Source organism: Mobula birostris, chromosome 28 (genome assembly GCF_030028105.1).
Source record: "Mobula birostris isolate sMobBir1 chromosome 28, sMobBir1.hap1, whole genome shotgun sequence".
Classification (NCBI taxonomy): domain Eukaryota; kingdom Metazoa; phylum Chordata; class Chondrichthyes; order Myliobatiformes; family Myliobatidae; genus Mobula; species Mobula birostris.
Window position 1 is genome coordinate 468,044 of NC_092397.1, and position 24,607 is coordinate 492,650.

The window sequence follows — 24,607 nt, forward strand, 5'->3', positions numbered from 1 at the left end:
AATCTTTCGACATATGACAGTCCCGCCATCCCGGGAATTAACCTCTGGGGACCTTCCCCGGGAGCAGTGCTGCCTCCTGGCTTCACCCATGAGTTGCTCTTTCCTCGTTCTGTTCTCCCTTTCCGAGAGAAAACTCTCTCTCTCTCTCTCTCTCTCTCACCCTCCCACCTTCCCTCTCAGACATATGCACAATCTCTCCCTCTTCCTTACACACTCTCTCCGCCCTCTCTCTTTCACTTTCTCTCTGATCACCTCTGTCAAGTACCTTTAATACTGCAATGCAATCTGCTCCACACGTTCAGCAGTAGTCTTTACAAGCTCTCCTCATCGCTCAACTTTTAAAACTCACTAACATCTTGCAGTCAAATGGAGCCACCTTGCTTTAGATTTCAACCAATGAGCTGCATTGTGGCAGAAAATGCCGGGTTGTCAGAGTGAATCTGATTGGTTAGAGACAGAGGCTGTCATTGGCTAGGGCAAATAAATTCACTCTGAGGGCCACAACGGCAGTTGGGTCCAATCATGAATCAACGTGGAATAAACAGACCAGTCTCAGGCCACTCGGCCCCTCTGCTTTGTGTCAGTATTTCTGCTTCATGCTAGGTTGATGCATGACTTTATCTCCATGGTTCTACTGGCAGCTTATTGAGACAATGGGACATCTGGGTCATGTGGAACATTATCTCCATGGCTGCTGCTTGACCTGATGAATTTCTCCAGAGAGTCCTGCTTGTACTTCTGATTTCCAGTACTTGTAATTTGTGAGAGAGGTGATGTTGCTGGGGTTACAAAGCAGAGAGATGCAGTATCAGTACCACTGCTGGGTGTACTTTAAATTCCCTCAGACCGAGGCTCTAGAAACCCCTCCATTAATCTCCTCCCCATTGGTGGCTCTACCTTCAACCCCCTCAGACCAAGGCTCAGGAATTCCCTCCGTTAATCTTCTCCCCACTCATGGCTGTACCTTCAACTCCCTCAGACCAAGGCTCTAGAACTCCCTCCGTTAATCTTCTCCCCACTGGTGGCTGTATCTTCAACTCCCTCAGACCGAGGCTCAGGAATTCCCTCCATTAATCTCCTCCCCAATGGTGATTGTACTTTCAACTCCCTCAGACCAAGGCTCTAGAAACCCCTCCATTAATCTCCTCCCCATTGGTGGCTCTACCTTCAACTCCCTCAGACCAAGGCTCTAGAACTCCCTCCGTTAATCTTGTCCTCACTCATGGCTGTATCTTCAACTCCCTCAGACCGAGGCTCAGGAATTCCCTCCATTAATCTCCATCCCACTGGTGGCTGCACCTTCAACTCCCTCAGACCGAGGCTCAGGAATTCCCTCCGTTAATCTTGTCCCAATGGTGGCTCCACCTTCAACTCCCTCAGACCGAGGCTCAGGAATTCCCTCCATTAATCTCCTCCCCATTGGTGGTTGTACTTTCAACTCCCTCAGACCGAGGCTCAGGGATTCCCTCCGTTAATCTCCCCTGTGCTACAAAGCCGCTGAAAACCTGTCTGTTTATTTGATAAAGACCTCTATTCAGCACCTGGGACATTTTATTACCTCAGGACTGTTATATAAACGTGTGTAAGTGTTGATGCTTTTCAGTTTCTCCACGAGGCCTCTGCGCTGTAAGAGACTGATGGGCCCTGTGAGGCAGGAATGTTGACTACAGTAAGTGCTGCATTATACACGGCCTTTATCGCTCTGGCCCATTGCTGATCTCCACTCATTACAGCCACCGTGCCTGCATCACATCCCATTTGTTAGAGCAGAGATGAGACAATGCGAGGTAAGTGGACAAGCTGGCAGAGTGTTTCTTAACGGCAACTAACCTGTGCCACGCTCAGAATTAAATTTCTTCCTCACTATCTAACCTGTGCACTGTGTCTAAAGAACCAATTATTGTCTGGGAGTAGAATGTAATGCATGGTGTTGCCAAAGGCAGACTGAGCATCAGGTAGTGACTGAATCATCGCCGACTTGCTTGACTGGGTGCTTACCTCCCCTCCGTTCAGTTGTTCAAAATAAATGACCACATGGGAAAGGAGCAGGAGGCCATCAGCTGGTGCTTTGTTATTCAGTAAGGCCTCTCGCCTGAACTTTGTACTCTGGATGTCCCTGCAATCCCCAAATCAGCCTGAATGTCCTCTGTCACTGAGCCTGCCCTGGCCTCAGTGTGACGGTATTGACAGCATCCTGAGGAGGCACTGCTCAGGAAGGCAGCATCCAACGCACAGGACCCTCCCCACCTGGAACATGCCCTCTTCTCATTACTGTCATCGGGAAGGAGGAACAGGAGCCTGAAGACCCACACTCAATGACTTAGCGACAGCTTCCTCCCCTCCACCATCAGATTTCTGAACGGACAATAAACACTTCCTTTCTGTTGTACTATTTGTTTCAGTGATTTATAGTAACAAACTATATGTGTTCGTCCATCGTCGATGTCGATAAGGACCTTGACACCATTTTGATAGTGTCGAGACTAGCGCGTGATTTGGATTTAAGTGAGGGAGAGTTGCGCAGCGTCAGCCTCACTCTCTCTTCCCAATTCCCATCTGGATCCAGTGGCAAGACAGAGTCGAGACGGCTGGAGATGAGACTAGGCGCAGTGGATGACCAGGACGTCTTCTGTGTCTTGTCCTGCTCTACACGTTCCACGACACTTGCAGAGACCGCCTTCTTGACCGTTGGACCTTCCATTGGTCTCGTCCGCTCAATCCGCCGGAGTCTGTCTTCACGTGCTGGGATAGACAACTCCCTATCTCACCGAGGGTTTGAGACCCGTCGGCTACCCTCACCTGGTTTAGCCGGCTTGTCGAAGCCGTTGCCCGGGGTGTGGCCGCTGTCGCATGCAAACAGCTACGGGGAGCCACAGGTGAGAGCTGAGTGCCAGGTGGGGACCAAAGGTGGGCTAACTGCCTTGAAAAGGACGTGACATGTTCCCCCATCAGAGGTGCTACCCCTCCCTGACGCCCCACACTGTAATAAACTGTGCTGCTGGCACAAACCACAGATTTCACGTCATCTAAGTCTTTGAAAATAAACCAGATTCCGGATTCTGCATCCTGAGAATTCCAGAAATTTGACTCTTTCTATCTCCACCCTAAATCCATTTGAAGGTGAGAGGGGAAAGGTCAGAGGAGATGTGTGCTGGGTGCCTAGAATGTTCTGCCAAGGGTGGTGGTGGTGGCGGATACGTTCGATGTGTTTAAGAGGCTCTAAGACAGACACATGAATGTACAGGGAATGATGAGAGATGGGCATTGTATAGACAGAGGGTTAGTTTAGGTGGGAATCTGATTACTAATTTAATGAGGTTTGGCATGATATTGTGGGCTGAAGGGCCTGTTCCTGTGCTGTACTATTCTCTGTACTTGTCTCTATGCTAAATGTTGGACCCCTTCTCCCTCAGACTGTCCCCCCCGGGAAAACAGCCCTTCAGTACCCCCATGCCGACAGTCTCTCTCTGAATTGTCCCTCACATCCTGTCAGTCACCATCAAAGTCCTCTCATTCACCGGGCGAATCCTGTATTGGCTAAACACAGAAGTTGGCGGTTCGTTCCAGTAGTGAACTGTGCCAATATTCTTCAGCAAGGTTCCGTCTCTCTGATCAGCCCCTGACTTCCTGCACCAGGGCTGTGGAGCATTTCCGGAAGAATCTATCTCCGTTGCCTTGTCCCCTTTCTCCTGCCACTCATTACCTGACATGTCAACCCTTCTCACGAAAGGTTCTGCAGATGCTGGAAATCTAGAGCATCACACACACAAGATGCTGGAGGAACCCAGCAGGTCAGGAGGAGAATAAACAGTTGACATTTTGGGCAGGAAAAGAAGGATCAGTCCTGATGAAGGATCTCGGCCCACAACGTTGACCTCTTGTTAATGTGTGCATGTCAATCCTTCGAAGAAAGCAGACAAATACCGATTGGTCGAATGCCATTTCAATCAAGCACCTTTGGTTTTGGCAGCATGTCCGCAGCTAAAATTGAAAGAGAGTATTTGATAAACAGGGTCCTTTTCTGCTATTGAGATCCTGGGCCTGAGGAAATGGTATTGAGCAGATTAATCCAATGCCCCAAGACCAGGACCAACCTGGAGGGTTGGCCACATTGAGGAAGCAGGTGACCACCTGCCAGCTAGGGCTGGCATCGGTGATGCGTCCCTTGCTCAGCAGTCACTGATCTGCTCTCAGTCAGGATGTAAAGGCACTTGGAACGAGTGCTATCAGGTGGGGGGGGGGAAGAATCAGGAAATAAGAGAGACACAGGAGGAAATTGGCTGAGAATAGACTGGCAACAGGCAGGAAGGAGACCCTGGCATTGGGATACACTCCGAGAACAAATGAGGTGGCACCTGTTCTTCAGGTACCAAGAAGGCCCAGGTAATGGGGGCGGTGTGGACATCTGCTGATGGAGTGACCACGGTTCGGGAGGCGGGCAGGCTGGTGTGGTTCCCCTCACAGGAGAGACAGTCAAGAGGGAGAATTGCCTGAAGCACTCAAAGCTGTGAAGATGGCTAAGCGGGTAAAGACAGAGGAATTGTGTCCTACAGAAGGTTTAGTGACCAGAGAACCTCTGATTGAAGGGGTTCAATAGAAACCAAGGGGGTGGGCCTTGTGGACGGCTGTTTCTCAAAACAGAGATGTGGAGAAATTTCTAAAGCCAGAGGGTGAATTTGTGCAATTTGTTGCCACATGCAGCTGTGGAGGCCAGGACTTTGGGTGTATCTAAGGCAGAGTGATAGGGTCTGATTGGACATTGCATCAATGCGATGGGGAGAAGGCCAGGAACTGGGGTTGGAGGAGGCGTTAAAAAAAAAGGATCAGCCATGATTGAATGACGGAGCAGACTCGATGGCCTAATTCTGCACCCATGCCTATGGTCTTATGTTCTAAGTGGGCTTCCCTAGCAGCCACTGGATATATTTAAAGTTGAGGTTGCTGGGTTCTTGATTAATCGGTTTGTCAAAGATTACAGGGAGAAGGCAGGAGAATGGAGTTGAGAGGGATAATAAATCAGCCATGGTGGAGCAGAATAGCCTAATTCTGCTCCTATGTCTTATAGAGCGTAGAAACAGGCCCTTTGGCTCATCTAGTCCATGCTGAAACCATTTAAGCTGCCTACTCCCATCAACCTACACCTGGAGCATAGCCCTCCATATTTTTACCATCCATGTACCTGTACAAACTTTACTTAAACATTGAAATTGAGCTTGCATGCACCACTTGTGCTGGCAGCTCAGTCCACACTCTCACCACCCTCGGAGTGAAGAAGTTTCTCCTCATGTTCCCCTTAAAATTCTCACCTTTCACCCTTAACCCATGACCTCTGGTTGCAGTTCCACCCAGCCTCAGTGGAAAAAAGCCTGCTAGCATTTACGCTATCTTTGTCCCTCATAATTTTGTGCACCTCTATCAAATCTCCTCTCAATCTTCTGCATTCTAAAGAATACAGTCCAAACCTATTCAATCTTTCCTTATAGCTCAGGGCTTCCAGACCCGTCAACAAAAATTTTCTCTGCACTCTTTCAACCTTGCTTACATCTTTTCTGTAGGTAGGTGACCAAAACTGCTCACAATACTCCAAATTAGTCCTCACCAACGTCTTATACAACTTCAAAATAACATCCCCTCCTGTACTCAGTACATTGATTTATGAAGGCCAATAGGCCAAAAGCTTTCTTTATGACCCTATCAATCTGCAATGCCACTTTCAATGAATTATGAGTCTGTATTCCTGGATTCCTTTGTTCTACTACACTCCTTCATGCCCCACCACTCACCGTGTAAGATCTACCTTGATTGGTTCCACTGAAGTGCAAAACCTCACACTTGTCTGCATTAAATCCAGCCCATTTTTCCAGCTCATGCAGATCCCTCTGCTAGCCATGATAGCCGTCTTCACTGTTCACTACACCCCCAATCTTGGTGTCATCTGCAAATTTGCTGATCGAGTTAACCACATTAGCACCTAGATCATTGATATAAATGACAAACAACAAACAACAATGGACCCAAAACCGATCCCTACAGCACACCACTAGTCACAGACTTTCAGTTAGAGAGGCAACCTTCTACTAGCACTCTCTGGCTTCTCCCACAAAGCCAATGTCTAATTCAATTTACTACCTCATCTTGAATGCTGAGCGACTGAACCTTCTTGACCAGTCTCCCATGCGAGACCTTGCCAACTGCCTTACTAAAGTCCATGTAGACAACATCCACTGCCTTGCCTTCATCCACTTTCCTGGTAATTTACACAGAAACGTAGAAAACCTACAGAAAAATACAAGACCTTCGGCCCATGATGCCATGCCGAACATGTACTTATTTCAGAAATTACCTAGGATTACCCATAGCCCTCTATTTTTCTAAGCTCCATGTACCTATCCAGGAGACTCTTAAAAGACCCTATTGTATCCGACTCCACCACCGTCGCCGGCAGCCCATTCCACACGCTCACCACCCTCTGCGTAAAAAACTTGCCCCTGACATCTCCTCTGTACCTACTTCCAAGCACCTTAAACCTGTGTCCTCTTGTAGCAACTATTTCAGTCCTGGGAAAAAGCCTCTGACTATTCCCACAATCAATACCTCTCATCATCTTATACATCTCTATCAGGTCACCTCTCATCCTCTGCCGCTCCAAGAAGAAAAGGTCAAGTTCACTCAATCTATTCTCATAAGACATGCTCCCCAATCCAGGCAACATCCTTGTAAATCTCCTCTGCACCCTTTCTATAGTTTCCACATTCTTCCTATAGTGAGGCAACCAGAACTGAACACAGGGTCCTATATAGCTGCAACATTACCTCTCGGCTCCTAAATTCAGTCCCATGGTTGATGAAGGCCAACGTGCCATGTGCCTTCTTAACCACAGAGTCAACCTGCACAACAGATTTGAGTGTCCTATGGACTCGGAACCCAAGATTCCTCTGATCCTCCACACTGCCAAGAGTCTTACCATTAATACTACATTCTGCCATCATATGTGACCTACCAAAATGAACCACTTCACACTTATCTGGGTTGAACTCCATCTGCCACTTCTCAGCCCAGTTTTGCATCCTATCAATGTCCCGCTGTAACCTCTGACAGCCCTCCACACTATCCACAACACCTCCAATCTTTGTGTCATCAGCAAACTTACTAACCCAACCCTCCACTTCCTCATCCAGGTCATTTATAAAAATCACGAAGAGTAGGGGTCCCAGAACAGATCCCTGAGGCACACCACTGGTCACCGACCTCCATGCAGAATATGACCCATCTACAACCACTCTTTGCCTTCTGTGGGCAAGCCAACTTCATTGAAAAACTCTGTAAAATTTGTTAGACATGATCTACCATGCACAAAGCCATGCCGATTATTCTTATTCAGCTCATTTCTAACCAAATACTTATATATCTGATCCCTTAGAATACCTTCACGTAACTTTCCCACAACTGATGTCAGACTCACTGGCCTAATGGTTTTCATGGTGTCTGTTTAGAGCTTATTTAAACAGCAGAACAACATTGACTACCCTCCAATCCTCTGGTACCTCTCCTGCCACTAAGAATGATTTAAATATCTCTGCTAGGGTCCCAGCAACTTCTGCATCTGCCTCCTGTAGGGTCTGAGGGAACACCTTGTCAGGCCCTGGGGATTTGTCCGCCCTGATTTGCCTCAGGGTAACAAACACCTCCTCCTCTGTAATCTGTACAGGATCCATGAAGTTGATACTCCTTTGCCTCACTTCCATAGGCTCTATATCCGTCTCCTGAGTAAATACAGATGTAAAGATCTCCCCCATCGGTTTTGGTTCCACTCATGGATTACTGTTCTGGTGTTCCAGAGGATCAATTTTGTCCCTTGCAATCCTTTTGCTCTTAACCTACCTGCAGAATTCCTTAGGATTCTCCTTCACCTTGTCTGTTAGAGCAACTTCATACCTTCTTTTAGCCTTCCTGATTTCTTTCTTCAGTGTTCTCTTGCATTTATGCTCTTATAGTCTGTGGGTGAGATTTTTACTATGTTGCCTTGGAGGCAGAAACAAAATTTGGCTTCAAAAAGCAATGAGATAAATCCTAACAATGGGCACCAACTAAATTGTTCTTTGATAGGGTCAGCCTAGATGGGCTGAATGGGCTTAATGGGCTGAATGGCCTCCTACAACTTTATGACTTGTGGGAGGGAGCCATCTTGGGGTGGGGGTGGAGGGGCAAGATTAGTTCCTGTGAGAAAAGACGGATTAAACAATCGGGTGTCTTGTCCAACGGTGGAGGGACGTATCCTCAGGTAGAGTCAGTGAATGAAAGTCTTGTAGAAGGTCAGAATAGGGTAAATCTTTGGGGATGTGATGATTATATTCTCTTTTCCCCCGGACAGATTCTGACTGAGCCTTGATAAGAGCACAGAGCAGTTGCCTCGGGGCAGCCTCAGGAAGCATGGTGAGGGGGTTCACAGGAACGCTGTGGGGGGACAGGTAAAATTGACATTGTCCTTGGCCAGCAGGGAAGGCCAAGAGATGGAGAAAACCATACAGGCTTCAAAGTGGAGGAGCTGCCTGCTGTTAGTCAGCTCAGTGTTCAAGGAAATTAGATTAAGATGGAGACGCAAGACACGGTAGATGCTGGAAAATGGAACAACACACAAAACATTGGAGGAGCTCAGCATCGGTAGGAGTATATGGACAGTTGATGCTTCACATCCAGACCCTTCATCGGGACTCCTTAAGAGCCCTTATATTTCAGCGTTGGTATCAAAGCAGATGCAGAGATCTTCCTTTTATACTGAGAGGTGTTGTGACTTTGGAAGCAAGAATATTGATGATGGAAATGATTAGAGTAGTGAGATTAATTCATTAGTTCCGAATTAACTGGCACAGCACAATGGGCTGAATGGCCTCTTTATGTAGGGCATGGCTTCAAACTGGAATAAGCAAGAAGGGGTGGTCTCCACACACAAGAGTCCAGCAGCACTGCAGCCCAGTGATTGCTACGCTCCCTCATTTAACAAGTTGAACAAGCTGGGTCTTTATTCTTTGGAGTGTAGAAGGTTGAGGGGGGACTTGATAGAGGTGTTTAAAATTATGAGAGGGATTGATAGAGTTGATGTGGATAGGCTTTTTCCATCGAGAGTGGGGGAGATTCAAACAAGAGGACATGAGTTGAAAGTTAAAGGGCAAAAGTTTAGGGGTAACATGAGGGGGAACTTCTTTACTCAGAGAGTGGTAGCTGTGTGAATGAGCTCCCAGCAGAAGTGGTTGAGGCAGGTTCGATGTTGTCGTTTAAAGTTAAATTGGACAGTTATATGGACAGGAAAGGAATGGAGGGTTATGGGCTGAGTGCAGGTCAGTGGGACTAGGTGAGAGTAAGAGTTCGGCACGGACTAGAAGGGCCGAGATGGCCTGTTTCCGTGCTGTAATTGTTATATGTTTATATGGTTATATGGTTAACCATGGCTCTTCACAAGCCAGCTCTCCTTTCTTCTATTGTCCTCCCCCATTGAGTGACTCTCTGAAGCACTGCAGCACCGAGGCACTGACGCAGTCTGGTGTCCTCCCCATACCTAGGCACTGGAGGTAAGCTTACAGTCCAGCCCTACCCACCTTCGATCAGTTTGCCAAGTGTCATACAAGTGAAAATTAAACACTGGATCACTTGCATGCCAAGGTTGAAGATGCGTATAGCTCCACAGATCTCCCTCCACTTGGAAGGTCAGGTCACACCCTGGTTCACCTCCTGCCCTGTATAAACCCAAAGTACAACAGCAGCTAGCTACCACCAAGATAATGGTCTCCAGAGGCCATCGAGCATGAAGGGCCTCTTTGAGGTTACTGACCGGAATGTGCTTTGTGAAACATATGGGGAGGACATTAACGGACTTACTGATTGCATCACTGGCTACTTCAACTTCTGTGCGGACACTGTAATACCATCAAGGACTATTCACTGCTTCCCAAGCAACAAACCATGGGTCACCAGTGATCTAGAGGCTCTTTTCAACCACAAAAAGGAAGCGTTTAAATCAGGAGACAGGGAGGAAATGAAACATGTGCAGAGGGAGCCAAAGGAGAAGATCAAGGTGGCTAAAGAGGAATACAGGAGAGAGCTGGAGAACAAGCTTGGACAGAGTAGCACACAGGAGGTATCGAGAGGGATGAAGAACATCACTGGCTTCAATCAGCCTAGCTCTAGAGCCTTGGAATACTGGACTGAAGGTGTTGTCTTTGAATGCACGCAGTAAGAGGAGTAAAATGGACAATCTTGACATTCAGTTACAGATTGGCAAATATGATGTTGTGGCCATCTGAATCTTGGCTAAACGATGGCTGCCATTGGGAGCTGAACGTCCAATGTATCGGTGTATCGGAAAGACAGGTTAGTAAGCAGAGTGGGTGGTGTGGCTCTGTGTATAAGAAATAATATTAAATTATTGGAAAAAGATGACATAGGATTGGAAGGTGTAGAGTCTCTGTGGGTTGAGTTAAGAAATGGCAAGTGTAAAAGGACCAGAATGGTAGTTGTATACAGGCGTCCAAACAGCAGCCAGGATGTGGATTACAAGTTACAGCAGGAGATAGAAAAAGCGTGTCAGAAAGGCAATGTCATGATAATCGTTGGGGATTTTAACATGAAAGTGGATTGGGAAAACCAGATCAGTACTGGACCTCAAGAGAGGGAATTTGTAGAATGTCTAAGGGATGGCTTTTCAGAACAGCTTGTTGTTGAGCCCACTAGGGGATCGGCTGTGCTGGATTGGGTGTTGTGCAAAGATCTGGAGGTGATAAGAGAGATTAAGGTTAAGGAACCCTTAGGGAACAGTGATCACAATATGATCAAGTTCACATTGAAATGTGAGAGGGAAAAAATAAAATCCAACGTGTCGGTATTTCAGTGGAATAAAGGAAATTACAATGGCATGAGTGGGGAACTGGCTGAAGTTGACTGGAAAGGGACATTTTCAGGAAGGACAGCAGAGCAGCAATAGCTGGAGTTTCTGCGAAAAATGAGGGAAGTGCAAGACAGATATATTCCAATTAAGAAGAAATTTTCAAAGGGAAGAAGGACACTACAGTGGCTGACAAGTGAAGTCAGAGCCAGAGTGAAAGCAAAAGAGAGGGCATACAAGGAAGCCAAAGCTAGTGGGAAGATAGAGGATTGGGAAGGAAACTATGAAGGTCATTCGGAAGGAAAAGTTAAATTATGAGAGGAAGCTGGCGACTAATATCAAAGAAGATACTAAAAGCTTTTTTAAGTATATAAAGGGTAAAAGAGAGTCGAGGGTAGATATAGACCAATACAAAATGACGCTGGAGATATTGTAATGAGAGACGCAGAGATGGCAGAGGAACTGAATGTGTATTTTGCATCAGTCTTCACAGTGGAAGACGTCTGCAGTATATAGAACATTCAAGAGTGTCAGGGAAGTGAAGCTTGTGCAGTGAAAATTATGACTGAGAAGTTGCTCAGGAAGCTTAATGGTCTGAGGGTGGATAAATCTCCTGGACCTGATGGAATACACCCCCGGGTTCTGAAGGAAGTAGCTGCAGAGATTGTGGAGGCATTAACAATAATCTTTCAAGAATCGATAGGTTCTGGCATTGTACCAGATGACTGGAAAATTGCAGATGTTACTCTGCTATTTAAGAAGGGTGGAAGGCAGACCTGTTAGCCTGACATCAGTGGTTGGGAAGTTGTTGGAATTGATTGTTAGGGATGAGATTATGGAGTACCTGGAAGCACATGACAAGATAGGCCAAAGCCAGAATAGTTTCCTGAAAGGAAAATCCTGCCTGACAAACCTACTGTAATTCTTTGAGGAAATTACAAGCAGGGTAGACAAAGGAGATGTAGCGTACTTGGATTTTCAGAAGGTCTCACATTAGGGCCGCACATGAGGCTGCTTAGCAAGATACGATCCCGTGGAATGACAGGGAGGTTACTAGCATGGGTGGAGCATTGGCTGATCAGCAGAAAACAGAGAGTGGGAATAAAGGGATCCTATTCTGACTGGCTGCTGGTTAGCAGTGGAGGTCCACAAGGGTCGGTGTTGGGACCGTTGCTTTTTACAATGTATGTCAGTGGTTTGGACCATGGTATTAATGAACTTGTGGCTAAATTTGCAGATGGTACAAAGATAGGTGGAGGAGCGGGTAGTGTTGAGGAAACAGGGCCTGCAGAGAGACTCGGATAGTTTAGGGGAATCGGCAAAGAAGTGACAAATGAAATACAATACTGGAAAGTGTATGGTCATGCACTTTGGTGGAAGAAATAAACGGGCAGACTATTATTTAGATGGGGAGAGAATTCAAAATGCAGAGATGTAAAGGAACCTGGGAGTCCTTGTGCAAGATATCCTAAAGGTTAACCTCCAGGTTGAGTCGGTAGCGAAGAAGGTAAATGCAATGTTGGCATTCAGTTTTAGATATAGAATATAAGAGCAGGGATGTGATGTTGAGACTCTGTAAGGCACTCGTGAGACCACACTTGGAGTATTGTGTGCAGTTTTGGGCTCCTTATTTTAAAAAGAATATACTAACGTTGGAGAGGGTTCGGAGAAGATTCACGAGAATGAAAGGGTTACCGTATGAGGAATGTCTGGCAACTCTTGGGCTGTACTCCCTGGAGTTCAGGAGAATGAGGGGGGATCTCATAGAAACATTCCAAATGTTAGAAGGCCTGAACAGATCAGATATAGCAAAGTTAGTTCCCATGGTGGGGGATTCTAGGACAAGAGAGCATGACTTCAGGATTGAAGGACGTCCTTTTAGAATTGACATGCGGAGAAATTACTTTAGTCAGAGTATGGTAAATCTGTGGAATTTGTTGCCACGAGCAGCTGCAGAGGCCAAGTCATTGGGTGTATTTAAGGCAGAGATAGATAGGTTCTTGATTAGCCAGGGCATCAAAGGTATCGGGTGAAAGCAGGAGAGTGGGGATGACTGAAAGAATTGGATCAGCACATGATTGAATGGCGGAGGCAGACTTGATAGGCCAAATGGCCTGCTTCTTCTCCTATACCTTATGGCCTTATGGAATGCAGCCGTGAATGGACTAATGAGTTAAACCAATTCTTTAATTGGTTTGACAATTGGCCTCCTGTTCACACTCCCTTCAGCACACCAGCCCAGGAGCAGAGGTACCCAAACCTCCCTCAGCATCAACGCCTCCCCACTCCAGTTCAACACGTGGATGAACAACACAGGCTACCACTGTCTACATCCCCTCCTTGCCCTGCATCTATCGTCCACACCTCCACATACCAACTGCTATCGTCCCAATCTTCACCCCCTCCAGCAGCCACCTTCCACCAGCTCCCCAGTGAGCAGGTGAGAAGTGCTCTGGGGAAACTCAGACACGGCAAAGCATGGGGACTGGATGGAGTGAACCCCAAGGTCCTGAAAGAGTGTGGAGTTCTCCAGCGTATTTTCAATCTGAGTCTCAGCCTGGAAAGGGTCCCGACTGTGTGGAGAACATCACGTGTGGACTCAGTACCCAAGAAAGGCCAACCGAAAGTCTTGAATGACCACCGTCCAGTGGCTCTGACCTCACATATCATGAAGACCGTTGAAAGGCTGGTCCTGGCTCAACTCCAACCCCTGGTCAGACTAGCATTCAATCCCCTGTAGTTTGCCTACCAGGAGCACATTGGAGTCGACGATGCTGTCATGTACCTGCTGAACAGAGCCTACTCCCATTTGGATGAGCAGGGCAGCGCTGTGAGGATTGTGTTTTTTTGATTTTTCCAGTGCCTTCAATACCATACAGCCCTCATTGCAGGGGGAGAAGCTCCGGTCAATGCAGATTGGCACTTCCATTGTATCCTGGATAATGGACTACCTGACTGGCAGACCACAGTTTGTGCAGCTTCAGAGCTGTGTGTCAGACATGGCTATAAGCATCACTGGAGCCCCAAATGGGACTGTATTGCCCCACTTCCTGTTCACCCTGTATACCTCAGACTTTGGATACAACACTGAGTCATGTCACCTGCAGAAATTCTCTGATGACTCAGCAATAGTTGGGTTAATTAAGGGAGGACAGGAGGACAAACACAGGGCCCTGGTGGAGGACTTTGTTGAACCTTGCAAGCTGAATCATTTGCAGCTCAACATCAGTAAGACAAAGGAGACTTTTGGAAGAGTAAGCCTGCACTATTGATGGTGAGGACGTGGACGTGGTGAGGACCTGCAAGTACCTGGGGATGCACCTGGGAGACAGACTTGAGTGGAGCACCAACACAGAGGCTCTGTACAAGAAGAGCCAGTGTCACCTCTACTTCCTGAGGAGACTGAGGTCCTTAGGAGTAGCAGACCTCTCCTTCACGTGTTCTACCACTCTGTTGTTGCCAGTACAGTCTTCTATGCGGTGGCGTGCTGGGGCAATGGCATCAACACGGGTGATGCCAACAGGCTCAATAAACTGATCAGAAAGGCTGGCTCTGTTCTAGGAGTCAAACTGGACACACTGGGGGCTGTGGTAGAACAAAGGACCCTATAGAAAATCCTGGTAATTCTGGACAATGTTTCTCACCCTCTGCATGCCACCTTGGCTGAACAGAGGAGCACTTTCAGTCAAAGACTAAGACAATTGCGCTGCTTCAACATGAGGTAATTCTTACCCTCGGCCATTAGGCTCTAAAATGAGTCAACCTATAGCTGGGGAAGTGATAATCTCCTCCTGTTAGACTGTTTGTGGTAACTTAGTTTTTATTCTTTCTTACTTTTCTTTTAATATTTGTGTACCTGTGCACTAATAATGCTACTGTGACACTGTAATTTCCTTTGGGATCAATAAGGTATCTATATATCTATCAATCTGGACTGCTGGCTGACATAAGAAAGTCCCAATGAAAAGCTGGCCCAGAATATTTACTGTTCATTTCCCTGACCTGCTGAGTTCTTTCCGCATTCTGTATATTGCCAGAGAAGGTATGGTTCCTTTCAGTCAGTACGTCACTCTCAGAAGACAATTTCACAGGCAAACTCTCACAAACCCATCTATGACATCTGTTCCTTTATGATACAGAATGGTTGTGCAATATGTCCCTTCAAATCCGACAGACCCTGTGCCCTGGGGTGCTGTCCATACAATCCAGAGAAGACAGGGAGCTTAAAAGACACGAGGGTCTGCAGAGGGCAGAACCTGCAGCAAGGAAACAGATGACTGGAGGAACTAAGTGGGGTCAATGTTTCGGCCTGAGACCCTTCATCTGGACTGATGGGGGACTTAAGGTATCGTCTTGGCAGACCCTGTCTCCTCCCACATATAGCATTTCTTCAGTACCATCAGTCTTGACGTTTTCTGCATTGCCTCTGAGGCAGAGAGAAACCTAGCCCCCGAGCCTCTGCCGGTCTGTACCTGCTTGAGAACAGCAGGTGACTCCACAGTGATCAGCTCGAGAACAGCAGGGGAATCCAAACTGTAGACACTGGACACCTAGAAGATGGTTGTGGGTCAGTGCGGGTGCATTTCCCATTTGGGTGAGCTGCCATCGTCTCCAACTATCTCTGATTCCAACAGAGCAGGCCAGTTGGTGCATCAAGTCTCTGTGGCTCACGAGCATCTGCATTCCATCCACATTTCCACCAGCTAACCCCGGATTCTAAACCTGCACTGGGGACCAGTTCACGTCATTGGGATGTGGAACCGGATCACCTGGGGAAAACCCATGGAGTCGCAGGGAGAACATGCAATCTCCACACACAGACATCAGAATCGAATTGGGATCTCCTGGACTGTGAGGGAGCATCTCTCAAACAAAGAGATGTTCTCTCTACGCGAATGTCAAATGTTGCCCTCTCATTCTCGATACATGTGCCTTCTGTCCAGCTGGGGGGTTAAAACTCCACCGGAGGGAGAGTGAGAACTGCTTCAGTACACCTCTCAGCCATGACCACAATACCTGTTCATCGGTCCACTCACCGACGCTGAGAGCTCTAAATCCTGCTCACAAACCCCCACTTCCCAAAGGATCCGACGAGCACATTCAAGATATTCTGCTGTAATCAAGTCATCCCAAAGTGGGGCTGAGAAAAGGAACTGACGTCAGCAGTGAGACCCAGTGGTGGAGGCCAGGGGTCAGGAGAAGAGAAGGGAGGGGAGAGGAAAGAAAAAGGAAGGAGGGGAGGGGAAGGAGAAGGGAGGGGAGGGTTTAGGAGAAGAAGGGGAGGGAGGGTAGGAGAAGGGAGGAGAGGAGAAAGTAAGGGAGGGGAGCAGTAGGAGATGTGAGGCGAGAGGTTAGGAGAAGGAGGAAGGGAGGGTTGGAGAAGGGAGAGGAGGAGAAGTGGTAGGAGAGGGGAATAGCAGAGATGGGTAGGAGAAGGGAAGGAGGGGAGGGGGTAGGAGAAGGGAAGGAGGGGAGGGAGTAGAAGAAGGGAGGGGAGGGGTTAGGAGAAGAGCAGGGAGGGGGTAGGAGGAGGGAGGGGAGGTTAGGAGAAGGGAGGAGTTAAGAGAAAGGAGTGGAGGGGAGCTGTAGGAGATGTGAGGTGAGGGGTTAGGAGAAGGGAGGAAGGGAGGGGTTGGAGAAGGGAGAGGAAGGGAGGGGAGGGGACAGGAGAAGGAGGGGTAGGACAAGAGAGAGGGGGGAGGGGTATATGAAGGGGGGGAGGAAGGTGGGGAGTAGTTAAGAGGAGGGAAGGGAGGGGAATGGGTGAATGGATGGGAGGAGTGGGGTAGGAGAAGGGAGGGGATGAGCTTATTATAAGACCATAAGTTATAAGAGGAAGACTAGTCCATTTGGCCCATTGAGTCTGCTTTTCCATTTAATCATGTCTGATCCATTTTTCCTCTCAGCGCCAATCTCCTTATATCCCTTCATGCCCTGACTAACCAAGAATCTATCAACTTCTGCCTTAAATAGGCAGAAGTTAAATATACCTAATGACTTGGCCTCCACGGCCACCTGAGGCAACAAATTCACACATGTCCTCTCATCTTAGACTCCCCCTCAGCATAAGAAACATAGTCTCCACGTCCACCCTACTGAGGTTTCAATGAGATCCTCCCTCATTCTTCTGAATACTAGTGTGTCGATGCCCAGAGCCATCAAATCTGCCCTCATATGACAAGTCTTTCTATCCCAGAATCATTTTCGTGAATGTCCTTTGAATCCTTTCCAATGTTAGCATATCTTTTCTTAGACAATGGCCTAAAATTGTTCACAATACTCCAATTGAGGCTTTACCAGTGCTTTAAAATTCCTCAATATTACATTCTTGCATTTATTTTCTAGTCCTCTCAGAATGAATTCTAACATTGCATTTGCCTTCCTCACCACTAACTCAACCTGCACACTGACCATTACAGAATCCTGCATGAGGACTCCCAAGTCCCTTTGTACCTCAGATTTTTAAATCTTCCCTCCACTTAGAAAATACTCTTTCCTTTTATTTCTTCTACCAAAGTACATGACCATACACTTCCTGACACGGTATTCCATCTACCATTTCTTTGCCCATTCTCCTAAACTGTCTAAATTTAGCCTCTAGCCTCTGTAGCCTCTCTGCTTCTTCAAAACTATTTGCCCCTTCACCAATCTTCATATTGTCCACAAACTTAGCCATAAAGCCATCAATTTAGTCAACCAAATAAATGACATATATCACAAAAATAAGAGGTCCTAACACAGACCCCTGTGGAACACCACTAGTCACCGGCAGCCAACAAGTATAGATTCATTTTATTCCCAGTGTTCGCCCCTTACCAATTACCTAATGCTCGATCCATGCGAGTATCTTTCCTGTAATACCATGGGCTCCTAACTTGTTCAGCAGCCTCATATGCAGCATATTGTCAAAGGCCTTATGAAAATCCAAGTACACAGCATCCACCAATTCTCCTTTGCCTCTCCTGTTTGTCATTTTCTCTGAGAATTCTAACAGATTTGTCAGACACGATTTTCCCTTACTGAACTATGGTGACTTGGCGTATTTTATCATGTGCCTGCAAGTATCCTGAAACCACATCCTTAACAATCAACTCCTATATCTTCCCAACCACTAAGGTCAGACTAACTGGCCTATAATTTCCTTTCTTCGCCTCTCTCTCTCTTCTTGAAGAGTGGAATGACATTTGCAATTTTCCAGTCTTCTGCAGTCATTCCAGAATCTAGTGATTCTTGAGAGATCATTACAAATACCTCAACAATCTCTTCAGCCATTTCTTTCTGGACCCTGGGGTGTATACCATCTGATCCAGGTGACTTATCTACTTTCAGCTTCACAAGAATCATCTTCCTAGTAATGGTAGTCTCACATACTTCCGTCCCCGACAGTCTCATATATCCGGCACATTGCTGGTGTCTTCCACAGTGAAGACTGATGCAAAATACTTATTCACCTTCCTGTCATTTCCTTGTCCCCTATTTCTACTTCTCCAGCATCATTTTCCAATGGTTTGATATCTACTTTCACCACTCTTTTACACTTTATATATCTGAAGAAAATTTTGGTATCCTCTTTAATATTATTGGCTAGCTTACCTTCGTATTCCATCTTTTCCTTCTCTATAACTTTTTTAGTTGTCTTCTATTGGCTTTTAAAAGCTTCCCAGTCCTCTAACTTCGTCAGGACTCGGCTCGAAATGTCGACTGTACCTCTTCCTAGAGATGCTGCCTGGCCTGCTGTGTTCACCAGCAACTTTGATGTGTGTTGCTTGAGTTTCCAGCATCTGCAGATTTCCTCGTGTTTACCTTCGTAACATTGTCCTTTTGACGTGCATTTTCTATCTTCCATTGTAATTTGTAGATCACATCTTTACTACTGTTTGGAATTCTGTATATAATTCTCATCAGGGTCACTTTACCCTTGCAGTTTCTTAGCTCTCTCCACAATGATTCAACACCTTATGATCCTGTGTCATCTCTTCCTCAGGATTTGTTTAATTTTTTTTACCAACAGAGCAACATCACCCCCACTGAGAAGGGAGTGAGGGGAGATGGTAGGAGAAGGAAGCAGAGGGTAGAGGGTAGGAGAAGGAAGTTTATATAGTGGGCGGTGGAAGATCTGCCCCCTGTCCTGTCCCGCATAATCTATAGAGGAATGCATGGTGTGGAGAAGCTGACACACTTTCCCAAGAACCAAAGATCAAAATGGCTTCCACAGAAACCTCACAGAATGGTTTCCCTTCAACCACCAGACAGCAACTGGGAGCATTAACACAATAGGACAGGAAAAGAGACAAAAGCAGGCTTACCAACAATGATCAACGTGTAAACTCAGCTACAGTTAAAACAGGTTTTAAATGGCTTGTTTAATTTTACTGATGTTTTAGCATTTAAAAGAATTAAAATAGAATTATGATTGGGTTAAGTTAAAGTTAAGTTTTTTTGTTACGGTGTGTGACTCCTTTTTTAAATGTTAAAAGCTTTTAATTAATTTTTTTTACCTTTGTCGAGTAGCCACTCGTCTACTACCCGACCAAGACGATATGGAATTCGCTGTCTAGCAATCGCCAGCCGCTCGTTATCATAGTTGCCTTTAAAGTTTAAAGAGACATTTCAGCAGTTAAAATCTGCAAGGTCAAAGGTCAACAGTTAACACTTAACGCTTCAGGTGAAAGGTCAAAGTTAAAAGATTAGCCACCAGGCCGCTGACCACTGTGGAGATTCCTCTTCAACCTTCTCCTCTCAGGAGGAACCAAACCAGACTCCTAAGCCCCCAGTTATTGTCAGTAGGGGGTGCATTTTATAAGTCAGGGCCAACTACTTTGTGACCCATTGGAAACTCTTGAAGTGTAAGGGACTCAACAGGCTTCCACCAAGAGTAATGTGAGAACTAGTCCCTGGTTTCTGGGGTGGTATAAACTTCAGCCAGCGCACCAGCACAAATTTCCTGCTCTTTTCCAAATTAGTGACTAGTCGCCTCATCTGTCCGCCTATGATGTTCCCACGGTACTGCCTGGATGTTTGTGCTCGGCCCTCCGATGGACTCGGACTAGCTGAACCAGCAAGACACCCACTGTGGCCCGGAACAATTGGTGAGGGCTGCACGCTATGCCAGGGCCACCTCAGTGCAGCAGTCAGTGCTCTTACCTGACTGTTCCAGTGACACGGGTCCAACCCTGGACTTTGGGTCCTGATTGTGTGGAGTTTGTACTTTCTCCCTGTGACTATGTGTATTTTTCCAGAGATGTGTGGGGTTGTTAATCAGCCATTGTGAATTGTGCTACAGTGTGTAGAATCTGGGGTGAGTTGATGAGAATGTGGGAATAAGTATGGAAAGGAATCCAGTTGGTCTCAGTCCGAAACGTCAACAGTTTCTTCCCCTCCATAGATGCTGCCTGACCTGCTGGGTTTTCCAACATTTTGTGTGTGTGTTGCTGTGAATTTCAGGCTTTTGCAGAATCTCTTGTGCTTAGGGTATAGATCAGTCAAAAATATGGACAGAGACCTTGCCAACAGAGTTTGATCTGGACACACGTGAGATGTTGCAGTTTGGTTGGAGAGTAGAAGTCAGGACCCTTCGGAGCATGAACGTACCGAGGGATTGTGGGGTGAAGATCTGTTGCTCACTGAAAACGTAACAGGTAGACAGAGTGCTAAAGAAACGTCAGCACTCTTCCCTTCATCAGTCCGAGTACTGGGTACAGAAACTGCAGCTTTATGATACACCCGGAGTGTCATCTCCAGTTCTGGTTGCCCCATTACCGAGAGAGAAGATGGAGAGATGGATTTGGAGAGAGTGCAGAAGATGTGAGCTGCCCTGCTTCATTACTTTGATAGGTACCACCTGTTTAATGGGTCTTGTATCAACGGGTGATGGGACAGAGGTGGAGGGGTTTGATGGGTGCCCCATGTGTGATTTGTGGGTGATCAGGGGTGCTCTGCATATCACTGATGGATGTTCTTTTTGTGTTCAGGGGCATTTAGATGGGTGTTCTTGTATCTCTATCATTGGGTGCAAGATGCTCCATCACGGGGTGATGGGTGCTCTATCATTGGAGAAGGGTGGGTGCTCAATCATTGGGTGATGGGAGTTCTATCAGTGGTAGCTGGGTGCTCTATGATTGGGTGCCAATTGCTCTGTCATTGGGGGTGATTGCTCTATCAATGGGTGCTGGATGCACTTTCATCAGGTGAAGGGTGTGCTATCATTGAGGGTGGGTCCTCTGTCACTGGGGATAGATGCTCACTGGGTGGGTGCACTATCATTGGGTATGGGCGATGGCTGCTTTGTCATTGGGTGATGGGTGCTTGGTTATTGGGTGGTCAGAATTATATCGGTAGGGAAAGGTGCTCTATCATTGGCGTTGGGTACTTTATTATTAGGTGCTGGGTGTTCTATCATTGGGGAAGGGTGCTTTACCAGTGTGGATGGGTGCTCTATCATTGATTGCTGGGTGCTCTTTCTTTGGTGATGAGTGCTCTATTATTGGGTGCTGGGTGCTCTGTCATTGGGGTTGGGTACACTATTATTGGGTGCTGGGTGCTCTGTCATTGGGGTTGGATACACTATTATTGGGTGCTGGGTGCTCTGTCATTGGGGTTGGGTGCTCTGTCATTGGGTTGGGTGCTCTGTCATTGGGGTTGGGTGCTCTGTCATTGGGTTGGGTGTTCTATCATTGGGGTTGGGTGCTCTGTCATTGGGTTGGGTGTTCTATCATTGGGGTTGGGTGCTCTGTCATTGGCGTTGGGTACACTATTATTGGTAAGGGTGCTGGTTGCACTTTCATCAGGTGATGGGTGCACTATCATTGCGGATGGGTGCTCTGTCGGTGGGAAATGGGTGCTCTATCAGTCAGGATGGGTGCACTATCATTGGGCATGTGTAGTCAGTCAATGGGTGTTGGTTGCTTTGTCATTGAGTGATGGGTACCCCATCATTGGGTGATGGGTGCTCTATCATTGGGGTTGGGTGTTCTATTATTGGGTACTGGGTGCTGTATCTGTGGGTGATGGTTGCTCTATCATCAAGTGATGGGTGCTTTAACATTGGGTGATGGGTGCTCTATCAGTGTCAGATGGGTGCTCTATCAGTGTCGGGTGGGTGCTCTATTGGTAGAGATGAGCATTGTATCATTGGAGATGGGTGCTTAATCAGTGGGTGCTGAGGTCTCTATCAGTGCCATATGGGTGCTCTGTCATCGGGTGAAGGTTGCTGTATCATTAGGTGCTGGTTGTTCTAACAGTGGGTTTTGGGAGATCCGTCAGTGGGTGATGGGTACTCTGTCATCGGGTGAAGGTTGCTGTATCATTAGGTGCTGGTTGTTCTAACAGTGGGTTTTGGGAGATCCGTCAGTGGGTGATGGGTGCTCTGTCATCGGGTGAAGGTTGCTGTATCATTAGGTGCTGGTTGTTCTAACAGTGGGTTTTGGGAGATCCGTCAGTGGGTGATGGGTGCTCTGTCATCGGGTGAAGGTTGCTGTATCATTAGGTGCTGGTTGTTCTAACAGTGGGTTTTGGGAGATCCGTCAGTGGGTGATGGGTACTCTGTCATCGGGTGGAGGTTGCTGTATCATTAGGTGCTGGTTGTTCTAACAGTGGGTTTTGGGAGATCTGTCAGTGGGTGATGGGTGCTCTGTCATCGGGTGAAGGGTGCTGTATCATTGAGAGGATCAGAATCAGGTTTACTATCACCGACATGTGACATGAAACTTGTTAATTTAGCAGCAGCATTTCAATGTAATACATAATCTAGCTGAATAAATAAAATAAAACATAATAATAAATAAATAAACAAGTAAATCAATTACATATATTGAATAAATTATTTAAAATGTGCAAAAATAGAAATACTGTATATTAAAAAAGGTGAGGTCGTGTCCAAAGCTTCAATGTCCATTTAGGAATCGGATGGCAGAGGGGAAGAAGCTGTTCCTGAATCACTGAGTGTGTGCCTTCAGGCTTCTGTATCTCCTACCTGATGGTAACAGTGAGAAAAGGGCATGCCCTGGGTGCTGGAAGTCCTTAATAATGGACGCTGCCTTTCCGAGACACCGCTCCCTGAAGATGTCCTGGGTACTTTGTAGGCTAGTGCCCAAGGTGGAGCTGACTGGATTTACAACCTTCTTTTGGTCCTGTGCGGTAGCCCCTCCATACCAGACAGTGATGCAGCCTGTCAGAATACTCTCCACGATACAACTATAGAAGTTTTTGAGTGTATTTTGAGTTTTTGAGATGGGTGCTATTGTTAGTGATGGGTGCTCCACCAGTGGGTGATGGGTACTCTATCATTGGTTGATGGGTGCTCTATCAGTGAGTGCTCTGTCATTGGCTGATGGCTGTTCTATTAGTGGGATGGGTGCTCTATCATTAGGTGCTGGTTGGTCTATCATCGGGTGCTGGATGCTCTTTCAGTGGGTGCTGGCTGCTCTATCATCTGGTAATGGGTACTCTGTCATTGGGGTGGGTGCTCTATTATTGGGGTGGGTGCACGGTTATTGGGTGATGGGTGCTCTATCTTTGGGGATTGGGTATCTATCATTGGGTGCTGATGTCTCCATCAGTGTCAGATGGGTGTTCTGTCATTGGGTGAAGGGTGGTCTATCATTAGGTGCCTATTGTTCTATCAGTGGGTGATGGGAGATCCATCTTTGGTTGATGGGTGTTCTGTCAGTAGTTGATGGATGCTCTATCATTGGGTGTTTGTTGTTCTTCGGAGGGTGCCCAGTGCTCTCTATTTCGGTGCTGGGTTCCTTTGATTGAATACTGGGCTCTTCTTACTGGGTGCTGGGTGCTCTGTCATTGCAGATGGGTGCTCTATTATTGGGATGGGTGCTGGGTGCTTTATCATTGGATGTTGGGTGCTGTGTGCTCTTTCTTAGGTGTCTGATGACGCTCTACTTTGGGTGATGAGTGTGGTCTCTCCGAGGAAGATAGATACACTCTTGTTCAGTGTTTGAAGGACATTTGAACAATTCTGTCCAGAGCACTAAGGAATGATGGGATCTCAGGGGCTAATGCCTCTCTGATACCTACAGAGCCACCGTATATTGTGTTAATAAGTTGTACTGATGTTTAAAGCCTGCTTGTCTGTCCGTGATATACGTTGCTAGAACATCTATATCAATCCCGATACATATCTGTGGGTTTGTCTTAAATAGGGGAGGTTTATCCACAGAGTAATGTCTCTGAGAAGAGGCTCTCAGGGGAAGGCCTATCAGATGAAATGTCTGATGTGACAGTACCTCTCAGATTTAGAAGCTCTCGGAGTTCTCTTAAACAAGGTTCAGCTAGCACATCACTCAGCTGTGAAACCTGCCCGCCACTTTCACATAGATCACCGTGAATGACAATACTGACTCAAACATTCCCATTGTAAAGTGGCTCCCTTGGCAGGAAATAGGACTCATCAAACCCATGAGTGGGAGGCCAAAAGATCTTCAGCAACCAATCAGGCAGTTGGGAATCTGTCTCTATTTCTAGACTGGCCAGTTGCCAATGGAAAGAAGCCAATCACAAGTCACTCCTTATCGCACTACCAGGAGAAATGTCGCAAAGAAGAATCCCTCGAGTGGTGTTGTACCTTTGACCCAAAGCACTGCCCTAATGCCCTCAACATCCATGTCGAGTCAGCGGCCGGATGGTTAATTCTTAAGACTGCTTAGGCTAAATTGTGTGTTTAATTGTTCTAAAGCACTGAGTTTGAATGGCTTTGTTTGATGTTTAGGACGGTTAACA

The 24,607-nt window shown here is 46.8% G+C and overlaps 1 protein-coding gene across 3 annotated transcripts in view; it reads right to left on the reverse strand.

Annotated features, from left to right (window-relative positions):
* LOC140188829 (neurexin-1-beta-like) overlaps positions 1 to 24,607 on the reverse strand; it is a 531,757-nt gene that overhangs the window by 121,844 nt on the left and 385,306 nt on the right. For all 3 annotated transcript variants that reach the window (XM_072245481.1, XM_072245482.1, XM_072245483.1), the window contains exon 4: positions 19,375 to 19,464. In XM_072245481.1, the coding sequence (XP_072101582.1) occupies positions 19,375 to 19,464 (90 nt within the window). The remainder of the gene's footprint in view (positions 1 to 19,374; positions 19,465 to 24,607) is intronic.